The sequence below is a fragment of the Durio zibethinus genome, chromosome 27 (assembly GCF_047325235.1).
Source record: "Durio zibethinus cultivar Kanyao isolate XHJ-2024 chromosome 27, ASM4732523v1, whole genome shotgun sequence".
Classification (NCBI taxonomy): Eukaryota; Viridiplantae; Streptophyta; class Magnoliopsida; order Malvales; family Malvaceae; genus Durio; species Durio zibethinus.
Window position 1 is genome coordinate 15,084,557 of NC_143188.1, and position 24,872 is coordinate 15,109,428.

General features: G+C 30.6%; 1 protein-coding gene, 1 long non-coding RNA gene and 1 pseudogene across 3 annotated transcripts; all 3 read left to right on the top strand.

Moving 5' to 3' along the window:
- Window positions 1–7,223: 7,223 nt before the first annotated feature.
- LOC149511009 (receptor-like protein 7) lies at window positions 7,224–11,228 on the top strand. Its single transcript, XM_089756045.1, has 2 exons — window positions 7,224–10,789; window positions 11,001–11,228. Exon 1 carries the CDS (start codon window positions 7,440–7,442, stop codon window positions 10,755–10,757), a length of 3,318 nt encoding a protein of 1,105 aa, XP_089612171.1. The 5' UTR covers window positions 7,224–7,439; the 3' UTR covers window positions 10,758–10,789; window positions 11,001–11,228.
- Window positions 11,229–14,561: 3,333 nt separating this feature from the next.
- LOC149511010 (putative protein FAR1-RELATED SEQUENCE 10 pseudogene) lies at window positions 14,562–18,216 on the top strand (annotated as a pseudogene). Its single transcript, XR_016334659.1, has 3 exons — window positions 14,562–14,877; window positions 14,984–15,046; window positions 17,102–18,216. The product of XR_016334659.1 is annotated as a putative protein FAR1-RELATED SEQUENCE 10 pseudogene (transcript).
- Window positions 18,217–20,626: 2,410 nt separating this feature from the next.
- LOC149511011 (uncharacterized) lies at window positions 20,627–21,351 on the top strand. Its single transcript, XR_016334515.1, has 2 exons — window positions 20,627–20,883; window positions 20,949–21,351. It is a non-coding gene; the product is annotated as an uncharacterized LOC149511011 (long non-coding RNA).
- Window positions 21,352–24,872: the final 3,521 nt, after the last annotated feature.

Sequence of the window (24,872 nt, forward strand, 5' to 3'; positions counted from 1 at the left end):
TAAGTCCAGTCTGTCTTTTAAAAAAAATTAAAAAAAAAACATAGCAATTTTTTCAATGGAAGTTATCTTTTATCTTCCATTTTAATTAGTAGACTGAGAATGTATTTTAAGTATATTAATTATTATTGTTATATTTTAGTCTTTTTAATGATTTAGACTAAAGCAACTGCTAAGATTATTACTTTTGTGAAGTACAGATGGGTGCAAAAAGATGTCAAGACTAAGTATAAAGCAATGACTAAGACTTAGACCAACACATTCCTATAGTGTCTATCATTTTCTTTCTTATTGCACCATTATAAAATCACAATTTCCAAAATAGACAAGTTTATAAAGTGAGAATGAATGTGTTCTTTAGATTTTTTTTTCAAACTTTTCAGCAAAAATAAAATATAGGTTTTTAGTTTATTGATTATTTTGGCCAATCAATTTGTTGATTAAGCAGCTTGTTTCTCATGTTTTTGTTCTTAATGTACTATTAGATTTCATGGTATATGTGTTTATTTCTTTAGTTTTTTTGGTTGTTAATATATTTTAAAAAGATCCTCTAATTTAAAAAATCAATGAGCCAATAACCATGTAGTTTGTTCGTAAAATGTTGGATTTTTAATTTCAATACTTTAAAGTTCAAATCTTGACAACCTCGTATACAAAAAAAAAAAGATAATCTTTTGATTTCACAAATTTCATACATACGAGATAATTTATTTATATATATAGTTCAATTTCTTCACATATGATTAATGGAGTTTTTAAATTTTATAAACAGTATTAGAATCTCATACTTTTTATAAGATATTTTCTCTTAACTTTTTTTTTCAAACCTAAATGTAGCTTTTTTTAACTTATTGGATATGAAAATCTGATAAGTTATGTAACTTATCAAAAATGCATATTTTAGAAGCTTTAAGATTAAAACGAGATGGGTAAATAAGTAATATCACTTAAAAATTAAGAAAAAAGTAAATGTAGAGAAAAAAAATGATGGTGTATTTAGACTCACCCATCACAAAATTATACTTTATTAAAAAAATTGATATTCTAATTTTGGACTTGCAAAGAAATTGATAGTATGAGATTTTTTTTTATTGGTATTTAGTCTTTGCTTTGCTTTATAATTTTAAATCTTTCCATCATGCAAATGTTTAAGTTTTCTTACCCCATCATTATTTTTTTTCATAGAGTAATAATAGGGCTAGAAGACTTAGACATTTGCATGATGGGAAGACTTAAAAGAATAAAGCAAAGAAAAGACTAAATACCAATAAAAAAGTCTCATACTATCATTCTCTTTGTGTGTCTACAATTAAAATATCAACTTTTTATAAAAGTATAATTTTGTGATAGGTGATTCTAAATACATCATCATTTTTCCCTACATCTACTTTTTTTTTATTTTAAAGTGAAATTACCTATTTATCCATCTCATTTTAATTTTAAAACTTCAGATATGCATTTATGATAAGTTATAGAACATATGGGTTTTCATATCCGGTAACTTAAAACAAGTTACATTTAGGTTTGGAAAAAGATAGTTGACAGAAAATATTTGATAAAGAGCATAAGATTCTAATACTATTTATAAATTTAAATCCTCTATAAATCATATGTGAAGAAATCGAAATATACATGAAAATTGTGAAATCAAAAGATTGTTTTTTTTTTGTATGTGAAGTTGTTAGAATTTGAACTTTAAACTACTTAAACTAAGAGTTTAGTTTTTTACTAACATACTGCATGGTTATTGGCTTATTAAATTTTCAAATCAGAGGATCTATTTAAAATATACTAAGAATAAAAAAAATGTTCATACCATGAAATCTAATAGTACATTAGGAACAAAAGCATTAGAAACAAGTTGCTTAATCAACAAATTGATTGGCCAAAAAAAAAAAAAAGAAATCAACAAATTAAAAGCCTATGTTTTATTTTTGTTGAAAAGTTTGAAAAAAAAAATCTAATGAACACATTCATTCTCACTTCTCAAACTTGTCTACTTTGGAGATTGTGACATTATAACAGTGGAATAAGAAAGAAATCTATAGATACTATGGGAATGTATTGGTCTAAGTCTTAGTTTTCACTTTATACTTAGTTTGGCATCAAGCATGCAAATGTGTCAGTCTTTTTGCCCCCATCTTTACTTCACAAAAATAATAATCTTAGTAGTTGCTACAGTTTAAGTAATTAAAAATACTAAAATATAACAATAATAATTGCTATACTTAAAATCCATTTTCAGTTTGTTAATTTAACTGAAAGACAAAAGACAACATTCATTAAGAAAATTGCTATGTTTTTTTTTTGTCTTTTTTAAAAGATAGACTTAACTTAAGCAAACTGCTAAGAAGATTATTTTTCACAAGAGTAATGATGGCACAAGAAGACTTAGACATTTGCATGATGAGAAGACTTAAAAGTATAAAGCAAAGAAAAGAATAAATACCAATAAAAAAATCTCATACTATCATTTTCTTTATGGGTCCAAAATTAGAATATCAATTTTTTTATAAAGTATAATTTTGTGATAGGTGATTCTAAGTACACCATTTTTTTTCTCTACATACACTTTTTTTTAAAATTTTTTTAAGTAAAATCACTTATTTATACATCTAATTTTAATTTTAAAACTTCTAGATATACATTTTTTATAGGTTATATAACTTACCGAATTTTCATATTCGATATGTTAAAAAAGTTACAATTAGGTTTGAAAAAGAAAATAGTTAAGAGAAAATATCTTACGTATAAAAAGTATGAGGATCTAATACCATTTATAAAATTTAAATCATGTATTAATCATACGTGAAGAAATTATTATATATATATAAGTTATCTTGTATATATAAAATTTGTGAAATTAGAAGATTGTCTTTTTTTTTTTTTTTGGCTTGTGAGGTTGTCAAGATTTGAATTTTAAACTACTAAAACTAAGAGTTTAGCATTTTACTAATATACTGCATGGTTATTGGTTTATTGAATTTCTAAATCATAGGATCTTTAAAAATATATTAACAATAAAAACAAAAACAAAAAACAAAAAAAAAAGAGCACACCATGGATCTAATAGTATATTAGGAACAACAACATGAGAAACAAGTTGCTTAATCAACAAATTGATTGGCAAAAAAAAAAATCAACAAAATAAAAGCCTGTGTTTTATTTTTGTTGAAAGTTTTGAAAAAAAAAAATCTAAAGAACATATTCATTCTCACTTCTCAAACTTATCTATTTTGGAAATTAGGATTTTATAATGGTGGAATAAGAAAGAAAATAATAGATACTATAGGAATGTATTGGTCTAAGTCTTAGTCTTTGCTTTATACTTAGTCTTGGCATTAAGCATGCAAATGTTAGTCTTTTTGCCCCCATTTTTACTTCACAAAAATAATAATTTTAGCAGTTGCTTCAGTCTAAGTCATTAGAAAGACTAAAGTATAATAATAATAATAATAATAATAATAATAATAATAATAATAATAATAATAAATATACTTAAGATCCATTCTCAATATGCCAATTTAACTAGAAAAGAAAAGAAAACCTCCATCGAGAAAATTGTTATTTTTTTGTCTTTTTACAAAAATAGACTTAACTTAAGCAAATTGTTAAATTTTTTTTTTTTTTCATACAGTAATGATGGGACAAGAAGACTTAGGTGAAACAAATAAAAGACTATATACCAATAAAAAAACTCATACTATTATTTTCTTTTTGAGTCCAAAATTAAAATATCAATTTTTTTCATAAAGTATAATTTTGTGATGGGTGATTCTAAATGCACCATCATTTTTTCTCTAGATCCACTTTTTTTTTTCACTTTTTAAGTGAAATTACTTATTTATCCATCTTGTTTTAATTTTATAACTTACTAGATTTTAATATCCGATAAGTTAAAAAAAAAGTTACATTTAGGTTCTAAAAAAAAAATAGTTAAGAAAAAATATCTTATAGAAAATTTTAAGCTTCTAGATATGCAAATCCGGAAACTTTTAAAAGCTTTTGGATATACAAATCTAGAGGCTTTTAAGAGTTTCTAGATTTACAACTATGAAAACTCTTAAAAGTTTTTGAATTTTGTAAATCCAAAAGCTTAAAAGTAGAAGAAGTGTGAAGAGAAAAGAGAAAGAGTAATTAAATAATTTCATTTAAAATAATTTTGAAATAAAAAGGTGTGGAGAGACAAAATGGGAATATATTTAGAATTTTCTTTTGTGATTCACATATAGCATATAATATTTATAAATTAAGAACATATCAAATATATATTTTTTTGAAAATAGAATGTGATGAAAGTTTGAAAAATAATCATATTTTATATTTATGTCCATTAATCACTTAATCCCATTAATATGTAGAGTATTTTTTAAAAACCTTTATTTGATTTATATATATTATTTATAATTAATTTTAAAAATTATAAAAACTATTTATAATATTTACGATATGATATGACACTCGATATTAGATTCTCCAATTACAATACATATTTTACTTTAACAATTATGCTGATTTTTTTTTAAAACTTTTATTTCGTGATTTATAACTATCCAAAGTTCGACATATATGTAACTCTTTTTAAGTTTATCCTTTCATTTATAATTTGATTTATAATAAAGTTTTATCATCATTTACTATAGAGAACTTATTAATGATTCTAATGGTAATGTCTAAATATAGTATTCCCACAGTCTCTTGTTTTTTTTTTTTTTTTTTGTTTTAGATATCTCAAAATTATATCATCTTTCTTTATTGGAATAACTCAAACTCTTACTTTTTTATATTTTAAAATTATTTTTTATGATTTTTTTTTTACTTTTTGACATTAAAAATCATGAAACTTTAATCTTATAAAAAAATTAAAATTTAATCTTAAAAATATTAAAATCAAAGTTTTTTTCTTAAACTCTGTAAAAATTAATAACACAAAAAAAAAAAAAGCTCACATGCATAAATACTAATGCATATGCCTGCAGCAACAATGATATTTAAGACTCGTTCAATTGAGCATTATATCTACCTTAGTTTTTACAATTAGAACATATTTCATTTATTAAATGGTCGAGTTATATGAGGTAGTAAAAATTTAATTTAATTTGGAAGTGGTAAGGTCGTCGGATCATTGGAAATGTCAAAATAAATGTGCGGATTGTCAAGTGGTAGTTATTTAGTTTTTTTTTTTTTTTGTTAATTTTCTTTACATAGAAAATATTTTGTTTATTATGATTAAACATTGTGTCCATACAATTGAAAATAAACGGCAAGCAAACAAGACTTTAAGGAAGAAAATTTTCAATAATCCATTTCTGCAAGATGTGCGTGATTATATATCAAGATAAGCTTTCAAGTAATAAACAACATATATTAAATATTAAAAATTATAAAAAAAAAATAAAACATGTGATAATAGATTAACACCGTTTATGAAACTTTAAAACTCTACTAATAATATATATAAATATATATAAATATCTATACATTATGTGAAATTTATGAAGTCGGAGGATTGTTATATATTTCAATATGTTAAAAAATAAAAAAGTTAATATAAATAAAAAAATACAATTGCCATTAAATCTAATAGTATATTACAAACAAAAGCACGGGAAACAAGTTGCCTAATCAACAAATTGAAAAACATGTTTTACTTTTGTTGAAAATTTTGAAAAAAAAATTTGAAGAACACAAATTTTTTCTCTAACCTTTCAATTGATTCAAGGACTTTGAAAGAAAAAAAAAAAGATAATTTTCAAATCCTTAAGTTTTTCTTTCATCTTATTATTTTCAAATAATCAAAAATTTAGATCCTATTATTTTTGAATAATTAAAAATTTAAGTATCTGATTGAATACTACCATCAACATCTTGAGTCTTTCATTGTGCTCTCTCAATTCTTATAGATAAGATTCCGTCAAGCAATTAATTGCTAATTATTTAAGATGATTAATTATAATATAGATTTCATTGGTTTGTATTTTTTTCCTTTACTATTTGTTTTTTGTTTTCAATTCATTTATTAAAAAAAATAAAAACCCTAAACTGAAAAATATAATTTAGATTTCGTTTGGTTTGTATTTTTTTTTCTTTTACTATTTTTTAAAATTTCAATTCATTTATTGAAAAATATAAAAACCAAAGGCATCCATTAATCTCTGACTTGACACCAATAGACCAGGGAACTGAATACATGGAAACTCAGTTTCAGCACTTGCACTCTGTTGGCTGGATGTTTCCTCCTTGCTTTCATCTTTTGCCCTCGTTTCATTTCATTCATACTTTTGCTCTAGATGTTCAGGTTAGGTAGGCAATGTTCTTAATTACAACATATGTGCTGCCATATTACAAGATGTTAGGTGGGATTGCAACAAATTAAAAATGCACCAAACGATCATACCCCTTTTTCTTTTAATGCTTATTTAGATAAAAATATTGATATATATGAGGAAGTTGATAAAGGATACCAAAAGGAGGTTCAAGCTTTTCCATTAAGAAGAAGAAATAACTTAGAATTTTCAAAAAAAGAATTTCGTATAATTTCATAATCAGTGGTGAAATCAAATTTTTTTAAAAAATATTCATTTAAAATATATAAAAAACTAAATATAAAAATTAAAATAATATATTATTCATATTACATGATTTTATTTTATTGAAAATTGTCTACTCATAAAAAAAAAAAAAGCAGTCAGCATTTTTTAAAACTTTGATTTTTTTTTCTTGCAAATCTGTCATTGTGTTGCCAAAAACATTGGAGGTTCAATCGTTTTTGAGTTTACTGTGTTTATTATATAATTGTATTTATTAATTTCATGGATAAAAAAATTAAAAAATTAGAGATGTTGAAAAATTCTCTTTCGAAATTTCTTCTCCTTCCATGTTTGGAGGTGTTCATGAACAACTCACCCATAGCCTTGCATCTTCCTTTGTCCTTAATAATAGAATTGATTTGATTGATAAATCTTTGTAAGATTACTCTTTCAGACAAGTTGATAGATGAGCAAAGCTTAGTGAAAATTTTCATTCTTTTGAGAAAATTAATTTTTTATTTAATTTTTATTTATACGAACGCATAATATGAAATAAAAAGTGGGAAGAAAGGAAAGAATATAATGATAAAGATTAATTTACAAAAGTAAAACTATAAGCCTTCTCACCATTGAAACCCATTATTCATTCTTTAAAATTCAAAATGGACAAGCAATAAATATGTCTATCTTCCACCTATTTTGATTCAACTCTTATAGAAATAGCTCAAACTCATGATTTGTACAAACACGTGGTTGGAAAAAAGCATTTGAACCTATCTCTTGAGATCAAGGGAGATATGTAGCTACAATAACAATACCTAATATGAAGTACTTGTCTATAAATAACGTGTAAGCAAATCTCAAACTCCATAATTTTCCCTTCATTTTTTCTTTATAGAGAGCCAACAAAACATGAAGAATCTTCATATCCTAATTTCACTCATTTTTCCTACCTTGTTTCTCTTCTCATGCTCTATATCTCTTGTGTTATCTTTTTCCCCTCCTGATCTCCAAAACCAATGCCTTCATGACCAGAAATCTGCTCTGCTACAATTGCACCATGATCTTTACTATGCCCCAAATTTTACTTTCTCTTCCAAAGTTGAGCTTTGGGATCCCAACACTGACTGTTGCTCTTGGAAAGGAATTACATGTGATGCTTTGGGTCATGTGATTGAACTTGATCTCAGTTACAAAAACCTTTCAGGCAGCTTTCACTCCATTTTCAATCTCCATCATCTTCAACGCCTTAATCTTGCTGGAAACAATTTTAATACTACTCTGTTTCAATATGAGTTTGATAGATTCCCAAATTTAACTCATCTCAACCTTTCAAACTCATGTTTCCATGGCCAAATTCCAGTGGAGATTTCGTACTTAACAAGGTTAGTCTTTCTTGATCTATCTCATCAAGATTCTTGCTATCTACACAATTACCAAATTCTTGACTGGTACGTTGATTTTCCTGACTACCTTCAACAACCTCTGAAACTAAAAAACCCAAACTTCAAGTCATTAATCCAAAATTTGAGACCTCTTACAGAGCTCTACTTGGATGGTGTGAACATTTCAACTCAAAGTAGTAAATGGTGTGAGATCACATCCACAATACTTCCTAACTTGCATGTGTTAAGTCTGTCGAATTGTGGGTTGACAGGTACATTTTGTTCTTCACTCTCAAGACTTCCTTTTCTTTCCAAACTTTTCCTTGGTGGGAATTCGATCTCTTATTTACCTCCCAATTTGTTGGAAATTTCCTCTCGTTTGGTTTCTCTCAGTTTAGTGGCATGCAATTTAAGTGGGCATTTTCCAACAGAAATTCTCAAGTTGCCAAAAATAGAAAGTATTGACATTTCATATCATTACGCTCTTGGAGGTCAGTTGCCAGAATTTCCATCAAACAATGCTTTACGGATCTTAACGATTTCAGATACAAATTTCAGTGGAAAACTACCAGAATCAATTGGTAATCTCAAGTTCTTGACAAATTTAAATCTCCTTGGTTGCAAGTTCTTTGGACAAATTCCATCATCAATTGCAAATCTTACTAATCTTGTGGAACTGAATCTGTCCAATAACAATTTCAGTGGTTTTATCCCTGCATTTCACAGATCTGGAGTTCCAAATCTTGCATATCTTTATTTGTGGGGAAACCACCTCTCTGGATCAATACATTCTTCTTTATTTACTCTCCCATCATTGCAGGCCTTGATTGTTAGGGGAAATCAATTGGTCGGTGAAATTGATGAGTTTGTCAACGCATCTTCTTCCTTGATTGAAATATTGTCTTTAGGCGACAATAGCTTTAGTTCTGTGAAGCTTGACATGTTCTCCCAACTCAAGAACTTAAGGGTTCTTTACATTTCCAATACGAGCTTATCAATTGAAAGCGACATCACAAGCCTCGCTTTTCCCCAATTAGAGGAGCTATACCTAAGTTCATGCAACTTTACTGAATTTCCAGAATTCATCAAAACACAAGACAAGTTGGCTTCTCTAGATCTCTCTAACAACCAAATCCATGGTTTTGTGCCTAATTGGTTGTGGAAGACCACTCTTTCATCGTTAGACATTTCTTTTAATGCGATTGACTTTCCAAAAGAGATTCCTTTTGGTGACGCAAATTCCTCTTTTCCAATGTTGAGTAGTTTAGAATATCTTGACCTTTCAAATAACAAAATAAGTGGTGCAGTACCAAACTGGGTGTGGATGAAAAGTCTGTGGTATCTGGATCTTTCTAACAATTCTATCTCGTATTTGGACCAATTTTCACTAAACCAATCTCTTACTTCTTCACATAGCTCTTTATCAAGACCTATTTGCAATTTGAGTCAACTTGAGAGGTTTAATGCATCCTTTAACAAATTAAACGGGCCAATCCCAAGTTGCTTGGGCAATATCAGTTCTCTCAGACTTTTGGTTCTACAAAAAAATAATTTTAGCGGCAGCGTACCAGATTTTGCAAAAGCAACCCGATTATCTTGGCTTCGACTCAATGACAATAAATTGGAAGGGAAGTTGCCAAGGTCATTAGCCAATTGCACAGTGCTCGAAGTTTTAAACCTTGGAAACAATACTCTAAATGACACATTCCCTTTGTGGTTGGGAAAATTGCCTATGTTGGTGGTCCTTATATTGCGAGCAAATAGGTTTTATGGTCCAATTAAACATGTGAAAAATTATTTTCAACATTTGGATGTACTCGATATTGCTTTGAATAATTTTTCTGGTCAATTACCAGTTGAATTCTTTCAAGCCACTCAACTGAGGTCAATAAAGATGGGAGGAAATAAATTGGAAGGGAAGTTGCCAAGATCACTAGCCAATTGCACAGAACTCGAGGTTTTGGACCTTGGAAACAATATGGTGCATGACACATTTCCTTTATGGTTAGAGAAATTGCCTTCTTTAAAGGTTCTTGTACTAAGAGCAAATAGATTTTATGGTACCATTAAATTTTTTGAGGATGAAAATGCTTTCCCAATGTTACGTATACTGGACCTTGCTTCCAATGATTTTTCAGGTGAACTACCTGGCGAATTTTTTCAAAGTTTGAAGGCAATGATGACGATGACTGATGAAAACAAGGGTAGTCCAAAGTATATTGGAGATTATTATTATCAAGATTCGATGACAATTGTCAACAAAGGGCGGGAAATGGTTTTAGAGAAGATCTTGATCACTTTTACTTGTCTTGACCTCTCCAACAATAGTTTTCGTGGGATCATACCGGAAGAAATAGGCAATCTCAAATATCTCTTGGTGCTAAACTTATCCCAAAATAGCTTCTCTGGCCAAATTCCATTAGCACTTGACAACCTAAAACAGCTTGAGTCTTTGGACCTCTCACAGAACAAACTCTCAGGGGAGATTCCTTCGCAACTTGTGAGTCTAACTTTCCTTGCAGCACTAAACCTATCTTACAACCAACTTGAAGGAAGCATACCGCAAAGCAATCAATTCGGTACATTTTCGAACGATTCTTACAAAGGGAACACAAGATTATGTGGGCTACCTTTGACAAGGAAATGCAATGCAGCTGCTGTTCCAATGCCTCCTCCAAGGGAAGATGTGGATTCATCGCTAGATGGTTTATCTGATTGGAAAATCGTATTGATTGGGTATGCATGTGGATTGGTGATTGGATTATCTATTGGATATACAGTGCTGAATGAGATGGGAAACAAATGGCTTGACTGCTACAAAAGGAATAGGAGAAGATCGAGGTGATTCCATCAGGATTCAATTTTCAGTGTCAACAGGTAAGCATTTTGGAATAGTTAATAACCCAAATGTGTTGTTGCTAATTGTGGTATATTTCCGATTTTGCCCGGTTGGTCTATCTAAAAAGTTCTATCTGATTGCCTAATTGTTCATTATCATGTCATATTTGTTCTTGTAGCATTGTCATTCTTCATCAACTTTCTTTTAGGCCGTTCATTATCAGTAATTTGTTACCGTTTTGTAGTTTAGGAATCTGAAGTCTAAACCAAGCTACATGGCATGTAGAGCAGTGACTAGCCTGAAACAAAGAACAAGAGAATAGAGAATTGGGTGGAAATCTCAAGATTTGTTGAGAAATTTGTTGAGACCGAGTCCTTGATCATGATGCAAATGGAGATGAAGTGTGAATCCTTTTCAAGATTTCTGGTGTAGGTGTCATTCTTCGAAGCCAAAATCATTTTTGTTGCTGCCCTTTCATCCGACATGGCTTATTTTCATATAAGAGATCCAGGTATACAGCTGTATTGCCAATTGATAGGTTTTCCCTAACATTTTATAGCTAATTACTTTAGAGTATTTTCTTCATTTTAATCCAATATCATCCATTGTTTCTCTGCTTCTGCACTCACCACACACAGTAAAAAAAAATTAAATGTTTTGTTGTAAGCTATAGTTCTATAAAATAGAGCTTATGAGTATAAAGCCTTGATTTTTTGTTTCTCAGCTTCAGGCCAATGGTTTGAGAGGATACCAGGGCCAACATATTTCTTGGAAAAGAAAGCATGGATTGCCAGAATACAGTTCGGAAAAGCATATGATTTCTGAATAAAGGCTTATTCCGCGTAGATGTTACTTACAAAATTGCTGCTTCCGCTGCATCATATGTCCAGGCACAAGCAAATGGCCTTTTCCCTCTCAACTTCAAGTCGTTGCATGAAAGAGGTACTAATGACTCACATTTGAAAGTGAAAACCACCCAAGGTAGGACTGAAAATTTGCATCAGGTATCCACCATGGACCACTACCAAGAGAGTACCTTGGTTGCTTGGATGTTGAGCTAACATATACTCACTTCTTAATGATTCAAGTAAATCCTTTCGGTAATTTGTTCTCTATCTAATAGGAGAAATGGTCATTCATTACTAGATATACAGTCAAATATACAAATGATCTGCCAAGCATTGTTCTGATATAACAACTAATCCATAATTAATAAATGAAGTTATAAAATTCAAATAATTGAATCCTTTTTTGGACATAAAGGAATGATAAAATCTTGATTATATTTTCCCCACTTTCTCTTAAAACATCTAATTACATTTTACTTTCAGGGACTAAACTCCATGCCTCTTGGCACCCAATCCTCTTCTTTGAACAATTCATGTCAGAAATCATGGACCTCTGAAGACATGATATGCTTTGAATCACTGGTCATTTTGTCAAGCCTCCTGCAATTTTCAATTTAGCCTGTTTTGAGTTTTATCTCGGCATTTATTTTTGGAAGTTTTGTGCGGGTGGAGGGATATTTGATGACTTGGGGTTGATGAAAGCCTCATTGCCCGTGTTCTTAAGTTAGTGCTTAAGACGTTGCCGCTAGAAGCTTCTCCTGATCATCTAGCCTGTATTCTTGCTCCCTGGAATGGATTCTTGTGTTCAAATCCCCTGCCTAATCTAAAACGTAAGCATTAACAAGAAAACATTAACCTCATCGCACAAAATGTTTACAAAATTTTAGTCGTAAAAAAAACAAAAGAGTTCTATATCATTGTGGAAGTTTAGTGTGCTAAGTGATTTTAATAATCTTTTTCGATTAATGCAGAAACTTTTGAACTCTTCTGCGGACTGAGAAGTTCTCAAGGGAATGCTTTCTGTGCTATTGACAGCACCACATTCGGATTCCTAAACCCAAATGAACCTGTCTTTAGTCATACAAACTATGGCTCTGAAGTTACCATCACAAGAGCTAAACATTAACAGCAAGTTGAAAGCAATTATTGGGGTTTTAGTTAAGGGAACATAAAAAAAAAAAAAAAAAAGGAAAAGATGATTTTCAAGAAGATGAGATAAAAGAGAAGCCAGTTACGGCCGCTGCTTGGTTCATCATCTCATCTCCTCACTCCTGGAGCCACCAGAGTGATTTGGATTTTGAAGGCAGCAAATTCAGTGTTAATAATTGTACAAAATTAAGAAGCATTGATAAATAATATTTTGAGGTTATATTGAATGTGAGATTTCCTCCTTTACTTCCCTTTTTCCTTTTGTACAATGATCATTTTGTGTGCATAATATTTTGTAACTATGACTGGTGCTCAAAATTTCAGCTACTTCTCTGGATCCTATCTTCTTCTTTTTATCTATCTATACATATTATTAAAGTTCAACCACTTAATTGAATGGCATCACAAAATTGAATAGAGAAAAAAGGAAAGGAGAAGGAAAGAGGGAAAATAGGGTGTGGGAGAAATAAATAATAAAATAGCTATTTGAACTTTTTCAAAAATATAATTTCTAAAAAAGATTGTAATTAAGTAATATGTTATAAAATTCCTATTAACTTTGTTATATAAGTAAATGAAATAATGATTTCATTGGAAAAAAAATGAATAAATACGAAAATCATATCAACAATAACATAATTAATGTGAATAAAAGTAAAAGTATTTAGTTAATATTAATTATTATTGGAAATATAGTAATTCTGATTGATTTTAAATCCTATATACGATCTATATAATATATGTTACAAATACAATACACTCATTTAAAAATAAATTTGACCAAAATATGATATAAAATTTGAGCTTTGTTATTAATAATTGAATCAAGCTTTGCAAACAAATAATTTGATAACATAAACATTAATGCTAACGTATATGAATGTTAATATAATCGCATTAGTTTTAATAACAATACAAATATTTTTTAAAGGTATACCATCTATGCCTTCAAATATGTATGGTCATAATAAAAATTATGTAATTTAAGAATAATTATTTATTCTTAAATTACATAATTTTTATTATAATAAAGCAATGGTGAGGAACTAAATAAAAAACTTAAAAAGTGACTTCAATTTTCTTAAAAATATATATAAATAAAACTCAATGAAAATGAAGTTGCTGTATGTTCAAATTGTTCAATACTTAAAAATAGAAAGTAATATTAAATTAAGAATAATCTGATGTCTATTTAAAATTAGATCATCTCTAAAAAACTATTTAGGCCCATTTAGATTCCTTACTCAATGCCATTGAATTCAGGCTAAAATATAAATTTATTATCATCTTTGTGTTTGTATTTAAGATATATTTCATCTTTAATTTTAATTTTACAATTATCATATTTAATTTCACTACTAAAATAATTAATTTTATCATTGTCTTTATTTTTAATTTTACTAAAATTAATTTCACTCCTTATCCAAATTTTTATTAAGAAAACAAAAAGATATTTAACACAATATTATTACTCTTTCCATTATACAAAAAAAAAAATTTTTTTGGTGTATAATACACAATAGATGGCATACTTTTTATTTATAAAAAAAAGTCATGAATTTAAGTATAATTAAATTTTGTTTTAATTCTATTTCAAAATTTATATTAAGTTTTGAAATTTATATAATTGTTTTAATTCAAATTTCTAAAAATAAATTTAATTAACAAAAGAAATCCTCTTTCATTGATCAAACAAAAACAATAAAGTAACAATCATAGAGGAAAGAAAAACTAATACCTCGAAAACAAAAATACGAATATTGGGCTCTAAAAATGTTTGTTTTTCAAAAAAAAAATTGTAAAAATAAAAATTCATACATATAAATAAAATTAATAATCAACAAAAAAAGCAAAATTAATTACCGGTATTGATAGGCCTATTGGGTCAAAAGACACAGTTTTTCTTACATGGGCTGGGTCCATTAATACCGAAATCGGGCTTTCCTTTGCACTAAAACACAATGATCGATTCCCCAATTTGGTAATTTTTTGGAATTATAAACTGATTGAAGAAAGATACGCAAAGCAATTAACATAGAAAAGCAAAATAAAAGAAAATTGTTGTCAAAAGGGGTTTAAAGTTATGGGATTTCAATCAATTTTTCCCCCTCTTCTTTTTCTTTTTCCTGGTAAAAATTTCCTCATGCCCAGTTTTATTTTCAATCTTAAAAAATTCTTTTTTTTACTGTAAAATATGGGTCTTTTTTTAATTGATTTTATCTACTGTCTTTACAGTGACACTATAATTCGAGAGCGGAGCAATTGCAGCAAATTTTTGGACACCCAACATCGGCAAGGGCAGAGTATTTGATTTTTTTTTTTAATTTCTTCTTTCTATGATCTTTGTTAGACTTTCACTGTGTAGAACGAATTCTATTTTTAGCTAAGCATAACTTCTTTTTTTCTTATTTTTGTTTCTCAGGCTTTATTGTATGTTGGTTCTGTTCTGTTTTACCCATATTTCATTTATTTTTATGATTTAAATTGAACTACCATGTGAAAAGGAATATAGAGTATTGCCAAGTAGTATTTTCTTTGACTATTGCTGTACATAATTGTCAATTTTGTCATTCAATTGCTAGCTGTTAAGTTCGCTGCAAAAGAATGATTATTGCAGTTTGAATCTCTTGTTATTATGGGGAAGAATGGGAGGGTGGTTGAAAAAGGGAGATAAAAATAAAATCAAATAGATGGGTGGAAAATGTTACCTTTTATGGAGTTCTAGCTTGCAATCATTATTTGTTTAATTGTACATTTTGCATTTCCAACAATTGAATGGAACGAGTTTTTTGGATTTCCATTTCATTGGTTACAAGTATCTTGGTCTAGACAAGTTTCGTCCGTGTTTTCTGTTTCCAAAATGAATTAATATGTATGACATAACAGGTTCTTCTTGCAAATTAGGAATTGAATGTTTATGTGAAAAGGTGGTAATAATCTGATCTTTTCTTTGTTGCATCCATATTCTGCAAAGATCTTTTTCCCTGTCTTTGTTCACCTCCTAGGTCTCAGTATTTTCTCGGTTTGCTTCTGGTAGAGTTTGATTTCCTGCTGTCCCATTTTCCCTTTGCCCTCACTATTCCTCCCCTTCCTCTCTAGCTTTAGAAATTGCATTTAGAGCCTTGGTTGTTGTAGTAGATCACAAGCATACTTTAACATTATGTTCAAGCTGTTTAATTGTAGGTTCAAATTTCTAGTGTTAAAGTTTGATTAAGTTTTGATTTCTTATATAAGCCTTGTTTTAACCCCCCCCCCTTTTTTTAGAGGGAGAGGGGGTCCAGGGAAATAAAAATAGCCCTTATATTAGTGCATACAAATGTATTTATGTATACGGTATATATAAACATTGTCTTAAAAAATATGCTATATACGATATTGGTATAAAAAATTGTGTAATTGCAAAATAAAATGTAAATTTCAAGCACTGTACATACATAAATTTTAAAAAATTCAAAAAATTAAATTTAATAAAATTAGAATATAACTTAATGACCAAAAACAGAAAAAACTAAAAGGGAACTACTGAGAACATAAAATTACTTGTGCAAAATTAATGCAATAGCGAACCATATGAAGTTCTTAGTTGTTTTGCCTTATTTAGAGTCTCTTTGTTCGGGTTTTTGCTATTTGCTCTTTTGCTTCTGGAAGCAAAAAAGCAAGAATTGCATTTCGATATGAAATAAAATTTTGAAGAGTTATCCACAAAATATGTAAGTTTTTTATTATTAACTACATGATTCTACTTCTATATAGACTAATGGTGTTATAATTGATTTTATATTTTAATTTTTTTTTTGTGGTTTTAGATTAATTATGATATTGTTTTTTTACCTTTGGCTTTTCCTTTCTGGTAATTCTTCTAAAAGCAAAAAGTAGGAGCTCCAACTAGATGGGTTCTTATAGTTTCTTTTATTCTCTTGGTTGTTTCTTTTAAGTATGTGGGAGACATTGAAACTTTAATCTTTTGGTATGGAGTCAAAAGTTGGTGTGCATGAAGTATTGCATTTATAAGTATCCATTACAAACAAATTAATCATTTACCAATTAAAATTTTGTTAAAAAATTACCATGAATAAAAGATTTTCAAGTACAAAATTGTTTCCACTTTATAGGACTTTTATGTGGAAGGGCAACGATATTCTCATCCATGCGGGGGCCAAAATTTTATTAATGTGAGAAAAGTTATACCGAAAAATATCCTTACTGAAATTGGAAGGTGTTCAGGACTTCTGCTAAGCCCCTTCACTTCCCTATTGGAAAAGTTGTTTTTATTCTGGTGGATGTCGTTGTTTTCTTTCATTCCAAATAATAAATCTAAGATCATGAAATTCTTAAGGCTTTTTCTTTCTCCAGGTACTAGGAAGAGCATCAAGGTTGGGAATTTATCACTTGTTTTCCCACAAAATGACGATGAAACCGTCAAATAACATTTGGATTCGACATCAGCCGTGTCCATGTGGAGATTGATAGTGTTAAGTATGAAGGAGAAGATCAGATATCAGTAAGCTCTCAGCACTATCAGGAAATAAAGAATGAGACAGCTTCAACATCCTTATCATCAGAAGCTGTCTTTATGCCATATGTTGGTCAAATATTCAAAAGTGATGATGATGGTTTTGAGTATTATAGCAAGTTTGCACGGAAGAATGGATTTTCAATAACAAAAACACGCTCCAGGGCAAGCTAGAATTTAGGGATCTACCATCGAGATTTTATCTGTTATAGATATGTGTTTAATCAACCAAGAAAAAAGGCCAATGTGGAGCGTCCAAGAGACTGGAATTCAGTGCGATGTGGATGTGATGCAAAATTTTATTCGACAAAAGAAATCATCCATGATGTTAATGGTGTGTTTCACAATTTAGTAATGTCAATAACAATGAATTATTGGAAGATGACCAAGTAAGTTTGCTTCCTGCAGGAAGCACATCAGGAAAGAATTCTTTTACTCTCCAAAGCTGGGTTTCCTGTCAATAGTATCATCAAGGCTTTGGAATTAGAAAAAGGAGTCCAGCCCGGACTGTTGCCTTTTATCAAGAAGGATGCTATGAAATTTGTACGGACTTGTGAAAAGACTGCTCAAGAAAGTGACGCTTCGCTTACCGAGAAAACAGAAAATAATACATTGGACTTCTTGAGGCCTGCAAGGCTATGGCAGAGAGGGATTCTAATTTTGTTTATGATTATACTACAGATGAAAATAGTAAGGTTGAAAATATTTCATGGTCATATGCAGATTCTATTCGTGCATATACAGTATTTGGTGATGCTGTTACCTTTGACACTACATTTTGTTCTATCACTTACGGATTGCCTCTTGGATATGGTTTTGTATAGATAATCATGGAAAGCCAATTTTCTTATGATGTGTATTACTCCAAGATGAAAGCGTGTCAGTTTTTTTGCCCCCATCTCTACTTTACAAAAATAAGTACAAAGCAAAGACTAAGACTCATCATAGAAATTAAGGAAAGTTATTAAAAAGACAAAAAAAAATAAATAAATAAAGAAAAAAATGATAAGTCTTAATCTTTGCTTTATCCCTAGTCTTGACATGAAACATGCAAATGTATCAGTCCTTTTGTTCTCATCTTTAATTTACAAAAATAAGTACAGGGCGAAGACTAAGACTTATTATAGAAATTAAGGAAAGTTTTAAAAAGAAAAGTAAAACCAAAGAAAGAATGATAAGTTTTTGTCTTTTCTTTATATTTAGTATTGCCGTGAAGCATGCAAATGTTTCAGACTTTTTTACCCATCTTTACTTCACAAAAATAATAATATTAGCGTTTACTTTGGTCTAAGTCATTGAAAAAATTAAAATATAATAATAATAATTTATATACTTAAATTCTATTTTCAATTTGTCAATTTAAGTGGAAGATAATAGATAGTATTCATTAAGTAAATTATTGTGTTATTTTTGTCTTTTTTAAAAAATAAGATTGATTTAAACAAGCTGTCGTAACGGTTTTGTGTCCGCCCGACGAATTTGGAAACGAAATAAAAATAACGGAGTCGCCACCAATCTTTTTTGGCTAGGTGCGATTGGCCACCTATTAAAACATATCCTTTTAATGAAATCTTAAAATTAATTAAAATTTATTAAAAAGATAATTTTACGGTCTGCGAAACAGTCTGGGTTCGAGAGTCGATTACGCGTGGGGAAGGATTAGCACCCCCACAACGCCCGTTAAAAAACGGTACCAATTAACAACGTGTTATCCTTTGATTTTGATACAAACAGTCTTATTTTCAGCATTCGAAAAATAATTTCTTTGATTTTTTTATTTATTAAAATTATTCTTGAGAAAAATAAATCAAAACCTTTTTATTGAAATAATTCTTAAAATGTTCCAGTACGTTGGTAACATTAAAAGAACTCTTTCTCACCTAGAGATTTCTTAAAGCATCTCTACTCGGAATACTTTTAGAATCTCATCTTTGGAGGCTCGAATTTACTTTTCGTAAGAAAATGTCATGTAAAAAAAAATTTATTCTCGAGAAAAATAAATTAAAACCTTTTTGTTGAAATAATTCTTAAAATGTTCCAGTACGTTGGTAACATTAAAAGAACTCTTTCTCACCTAGAGATTTCTTAAAGCATCTCTACTCGGAATACTTTTAGAATCTCATCTTTGGAGGTCTAAATTTACTTTTCGTAAGAAATTATGTTATGCATGCCATGCAAAATATTTTCGTATTTATGCACACATTTTATTTTCATTCAAAAATTTTATTAATTATTTTATTAATTTTATTAATTTTAATTAAAATTTTGAAGAAAAAAGGAATTTAATCATATTGAAGATTTTCTATAAATATTCCAATACGCTGGTAATATTTTACAAAAAATCTTCTCACCTAGAGATTTCTTAAAGCATCTCTACTCGGAATACTTTTAGAATCTCATCATTGGATTAAATTTATTTTCTTCTTATTTTTATTACTTATATTTTTTATTTATTAATCAATTTTTATTTATTATTAAAAAAAAAAATCTTTACTGTATTGAAAATTTTTTATAAATACTCCAATACGCTGGTAGTACTTAAAAAAAATCTTCTCACCTAGAGATTTCGTAGGCATCACTACTCGGAATACCTTTGAATCTCATCATCGGATAAAAATTTCCTCTTCTCTTATTTTTTATTAGTTATATTTTAATTTATTAATCAATTTTTATTTATTATTTTTTTAAAAAAGAAAATCTTTACTGTATTGAAAATTTTTTTATAAATACTCCAATACGCTGGTAGTATTTTAAAAAAAATCTTCTCACCTAGAGATTTCGTAGGCATCACTACTCGGAATACCTTTGAATCTCATCGTCGGATAAAAATTTCTTTTTTCTTTCATTTTTTTACTACTTTAGTATTATTATTAAATTTATTTTTTTATGTTATTGTTTTTAAAGTTTATTCTAAAAAATAACATAATTATATAAAAAATTATTTAACCACAATTTCATTAATTAGTCTAACAAATATAGATATTTTAATATGCATAAATATTAATAAAATAATACTTAAAAAATAAGAAAAATTCAAAAAAAAAAATTTTTTTACCTGAACCGGACCGGTCAACGGTCCGGTCAACTCCTGGTTCGGTTCGGCGGTTCGGTTCGGTCTGGTTGGTTCGGTCCGGCGGTTCAGTTCGATCTGGTTGGTTTGGTCCGGCGGTTCGGTTCGGTCCAGTCAGACCGGTCAGAGATGATAAAGGCAGCGGGTCGCGGGTCGGGTGCGCGGACCCCGGGTCGGGTCGCGGGTTGACGCGCGGATCCTCCTTGGCTGAAATGGCGTCGTTTTGGGTCTTTATCTAAACGACGTCGTTTTGAGATTTTGCTTTACTATATATAGCTGAAGATTTTTTTTTTTGGTTCATTTGGCTTCTGTTTCAGAAAAAAAAGGGAGAGAGGGAGAGAGAGAGCTCTGGGGGAGAGGTCGTCGGTCGGTTGCCGGAGCACCGTGCTGGCCGCCGTCTGGCTCGCCGCCGGCAGTCTTGGACGGTGGTTTCCGATGACCGGGAAAGGTGAAAATTCTTCTGAAAGTTCTCTTCGACGCGATCTTTCCAGATTCGGTGTCCTTTTTACCGGAAACAGCCCTGATCGACGTAGATCGGGGCTCAAAGTTTCGGTCTCTCTTTTTTTTTTTTTTTTTTTTTTCTTTGAATCTGCTGATCTCTCTCTTTTTTTTTTCAGGTGGCTTTCTGGCGCTGGGTTCCCCGTTCCAGGGGACTGTTGTTTTTTTTTTTTGTGTGTTTTTGCAGAATTTTTTTTACAGAAGCTGCCTTCTTCTTTTTCTTTTTTTTCGTTCCTCCTTTTAGTTTAGTTTACAAGCTATATTTATAGAGCTTGTTGGGATTCAAATCTCAGATTTTCTGAGATTTGAATCTCATTTTTCAACTGAAAAATCATACCTACCGTCCGTGATTGGTGGCTTATCGGGAGGCTGATCGGGTAGTTGGTCGGGCCAGTTCGGCGCCGAACCAACCCCTTGACTTTTGTTTTATTTCTGTTTCTTTTGTTTGTTTATTTTTTGTTTTTTGTTTGTTTTGTTAAATATTATTATTATTAAAAAAAAAAACAGTAGATCCGGACAAAACCGGTGTCTACAGCTGCCCCTCTTTGCACATTACTGAGAATCAGGAATAGGGCAAAGACAAAGACGACGATTTTGTCCGAAGATAAATCCTGATTTGATTTTTTTTATTTTTTTATTTTTGAAAGGGCTCCTCTCAGCAGAGGTTCAACAACTTTAAAATTCATCTTGGAAAAGCTCCTCTCAGCAGAGGCTCAACAACTTTAAAATCTCATCTGAAAAAGCTCCTCTCAGCAGAGGCTCAACAACTTTAAAATTCATCTTGGAAAAGCTCCTCTCAGCAGAGGCTCAACAACTTTAAAATTCATCTTGGAAAAGCTCCTCTCAGCAGAGGCTCAACAACTTTAAAATTCATCTTGGAAAAGCTCCTCTCAGCAGAGGCTCCACAACTTTAAAATTTCATCTGAAAAAGCTCCTCTCAGCAGAGGCTCAACAACTTTAAAATTCATCTTGGAAAAGCTCCTCTCAGCAGAGGCTCAACAACTTTAAAATCTCTTCTTGGAAAAAGCTCCTCTCAGCAGAGGCTCAACAACTTTAAAATTTTATCTTGGAAAAGCTCCTCTCAGCAGAGGCTCAACAACTTTAAAATCTCATCTTGGAAAAAGCTCCTCTCAACAGAGGCTCAACAACTTTAAAATTTCATCTTCTGTTTTCAAATTTGAGTTCTCATCTTTGAACAAGTAAATTTCCTCTTTTGAATTCCTTTGTTTGATCATTTTCTTTACCAAAATCTTGTTTTTTCATTAAGAAATGGAAAATTTCTATCTGGGTTACAACTTCTCATGGATGCATGTACTGAGTGCTCATGATGCAATGCATGTAATGCAATCAAAATCGTTCATTGTAGTAAAAAGGTTCTCGAAATCTCTCGCTTTCGGCTTCTTTTATCTGAATTCTTATATGACCAATCTGTCTTCAACATCTGACCACAATATTTTTTTTTCAAAAGTCTACAACATCAATGACTTGTCATGCTTTTCTCATCCTTTTTCATTTGCCTTTGTCAACTTTAAAAGTAATGCTGAGATCTTTCATGTTTGTTTTTCTTTTCATCATTTTAAGTTCAAGACAAATAAAATGCAATCACATTTCTCTGATGGACAAAAAATATCGAATAAGGATAAAGGAAAGGATAGGCATTATTTTCAAATGAAGGATAATGTATTTTCTATGGCTGATACTAAGTGTATGTCAAAGTGTTTGAGTTGAAATAAAGGTGTCAAAAGAATGATCACAAGATAATCATGAACAAAATATTCTCAGATTCTTTCTCTAAAACTAAATCAGATGGCTTTCTTGATTATTCAAAGTTCGTCAAACTACACTTGCCCCTGCATTGTGGGATCTTTTCTTGATGATGCTTTTGCTTCACATCTAAGCCGCCTTTTCAGGTTTTCAACTTAGATAAGTCATCATTTTTTTCCTTTTTTTTTTTTTTTTTTTTTAAGCAAAATATTTCTTCACAACATCTGAATTTATTGGGGTAGGCAGATCACCTCCATCCATTTCTGCCAAAATCAATGCCCCACCAGAAAAGGCCTTTTTCACCACATACGGGCCTTCCCAATTTGGTGTCCATTTCCCTCGATTATCATGTTGATTTGGAAGGAATCTTTTTAGCACTAAGTCTCCTTCCCTAAAGCAACGGGGACGAGTTTTCTTGTCATGTGCTCTCATCATCCTCTTTTGATATAATTGACCGTGACAAAGTGCTGACAGTCTTTTCTCTTCAATGAGGTTTAACTGCTCGTAGCGATTTTGAACCCATTCTGCTTCCTCTAACTCTACCTCCATCAGGACTCTCAGTGAGGGAATTTCCACTTCGATCGGTAGCACAGCTTCCATTCCATATACCAAAGAGAACGGTGTGGCCCCAGTAGATGTTCTGACTGATGTTCTATAAGCATGCAAGGCAAAAGGCAACTTCTCATGCCAATCTTTGTAAGTTTCAGTCATTTTCTCCAGGATTCTCTTGATATTCTTATTCGCAGCCTCCACTGCCCCATTCATTTTTGGACGATATGGTGCCGAATTACGATGGCGGATCTTGAACTGAGTGCATACTTCATTCATCATTTTGTTGTTCAAGTTTTTGGCATTATCAGAAATAATTGTCTCCGGAAGCCCATATCTACACATTATCTCTCTTTTTATGAACTTACATACCACAGATCGGGTCACACTAGCATATGATGCAGCTTCTACCCATTTGGTGAAGTAATCAATCATCACAAAAATGAATCTATGCCCATTCGAAGCTTTTGGAGTAATGGGACCAATGACATCCATACCCCACATTGAGAATGGCCAGGGAGGAGCTAGAACGTGTAATGTTGATGGTGGAGCATGAATCTTGTCAGCATAAATCTGACATTTATGACATCTCCTAGCATAATCAATACAGTCACTCTCCATTGTCAACCAATAATAGCCAGCCCTCATTATTTGTCTAGCCATCATATGACCATTTGCATGTGCCCCACAAATTCCATCATGCACTTCTTCAATAATCTTCTTTGCTTCAGCTGCATTTACACATCTTAAGAGCACTTGATCTCGACTTCTTTTGTAAAGGATATCTCCATCAATGAAGAAGCTCATAGCTAATCTTCTGATAGTTCTCTTATCATTTTCTGTTGCATGTTCTGGGTATTGCTGGCTTTTAATGTATTGCATGATGTCATGATACCATGGCCTTCCATCAATTTCTTTTTCAACACCTGAGCAATGTGCTGGTATATCTTTCACATCCATCTTAATGGGTTGGATTTCAGTATTTGCATCTATTTTGATCATTGCAGCTAAAGTAGCCAGTGCATCAGCAATTTGGTTTTCCTCTCTGGGTAGATGCTCAAACTGAACTTCTTTAAATTGCTTAACCAACTCAGAGATGTATTTATGGTATCGAATCAACTTAGAGTCTCTTGTTTCCCATTCACCTCGTAACTGATAGATGACTAAAGCTGAATCTCCAAACACATTTAACACTTTGATCTTCTTTTCAATTGCTGCTTGTAGACCCATAACACAGGCCTCATATTCAGCCACATTGTTTGTGCAATTAAAATTTAATCTGGCTGTGATGGGGTAATAATGTCCATCAGGAGATATCAAAATTGCCCCAATACCATGACCCAAAGCATTAGCAGCTCCATCAAAATACATCCTCCATGATTTTTCAACAGGTTCATTTTTTTCAATGGCCATCACATCCTCATCAGGAAAATCTAATTTCATTGGCTCATAATCTTCGACTGCACGATCAGCAAGGAATTCAGCTATTGCACTCCCTTTAATAGCTTTTTGAGTCACGTAAATGATATCATATTCTGAAAGCATAACTTGCCACCGTGCTATTCTTCCTGTCAATGAGGGCTTTTCGAAGATATACTTAATAGGATCCAGCTTTGCTATGAGCCAAATAGTGTGATAAAGCATGTATTGTCTCAGCCTTCGAGCTGTCCAGGTTAATGCACAACACATCTTCTCTAATGGTGAATACTTTGACTCATAATCAGTGAACT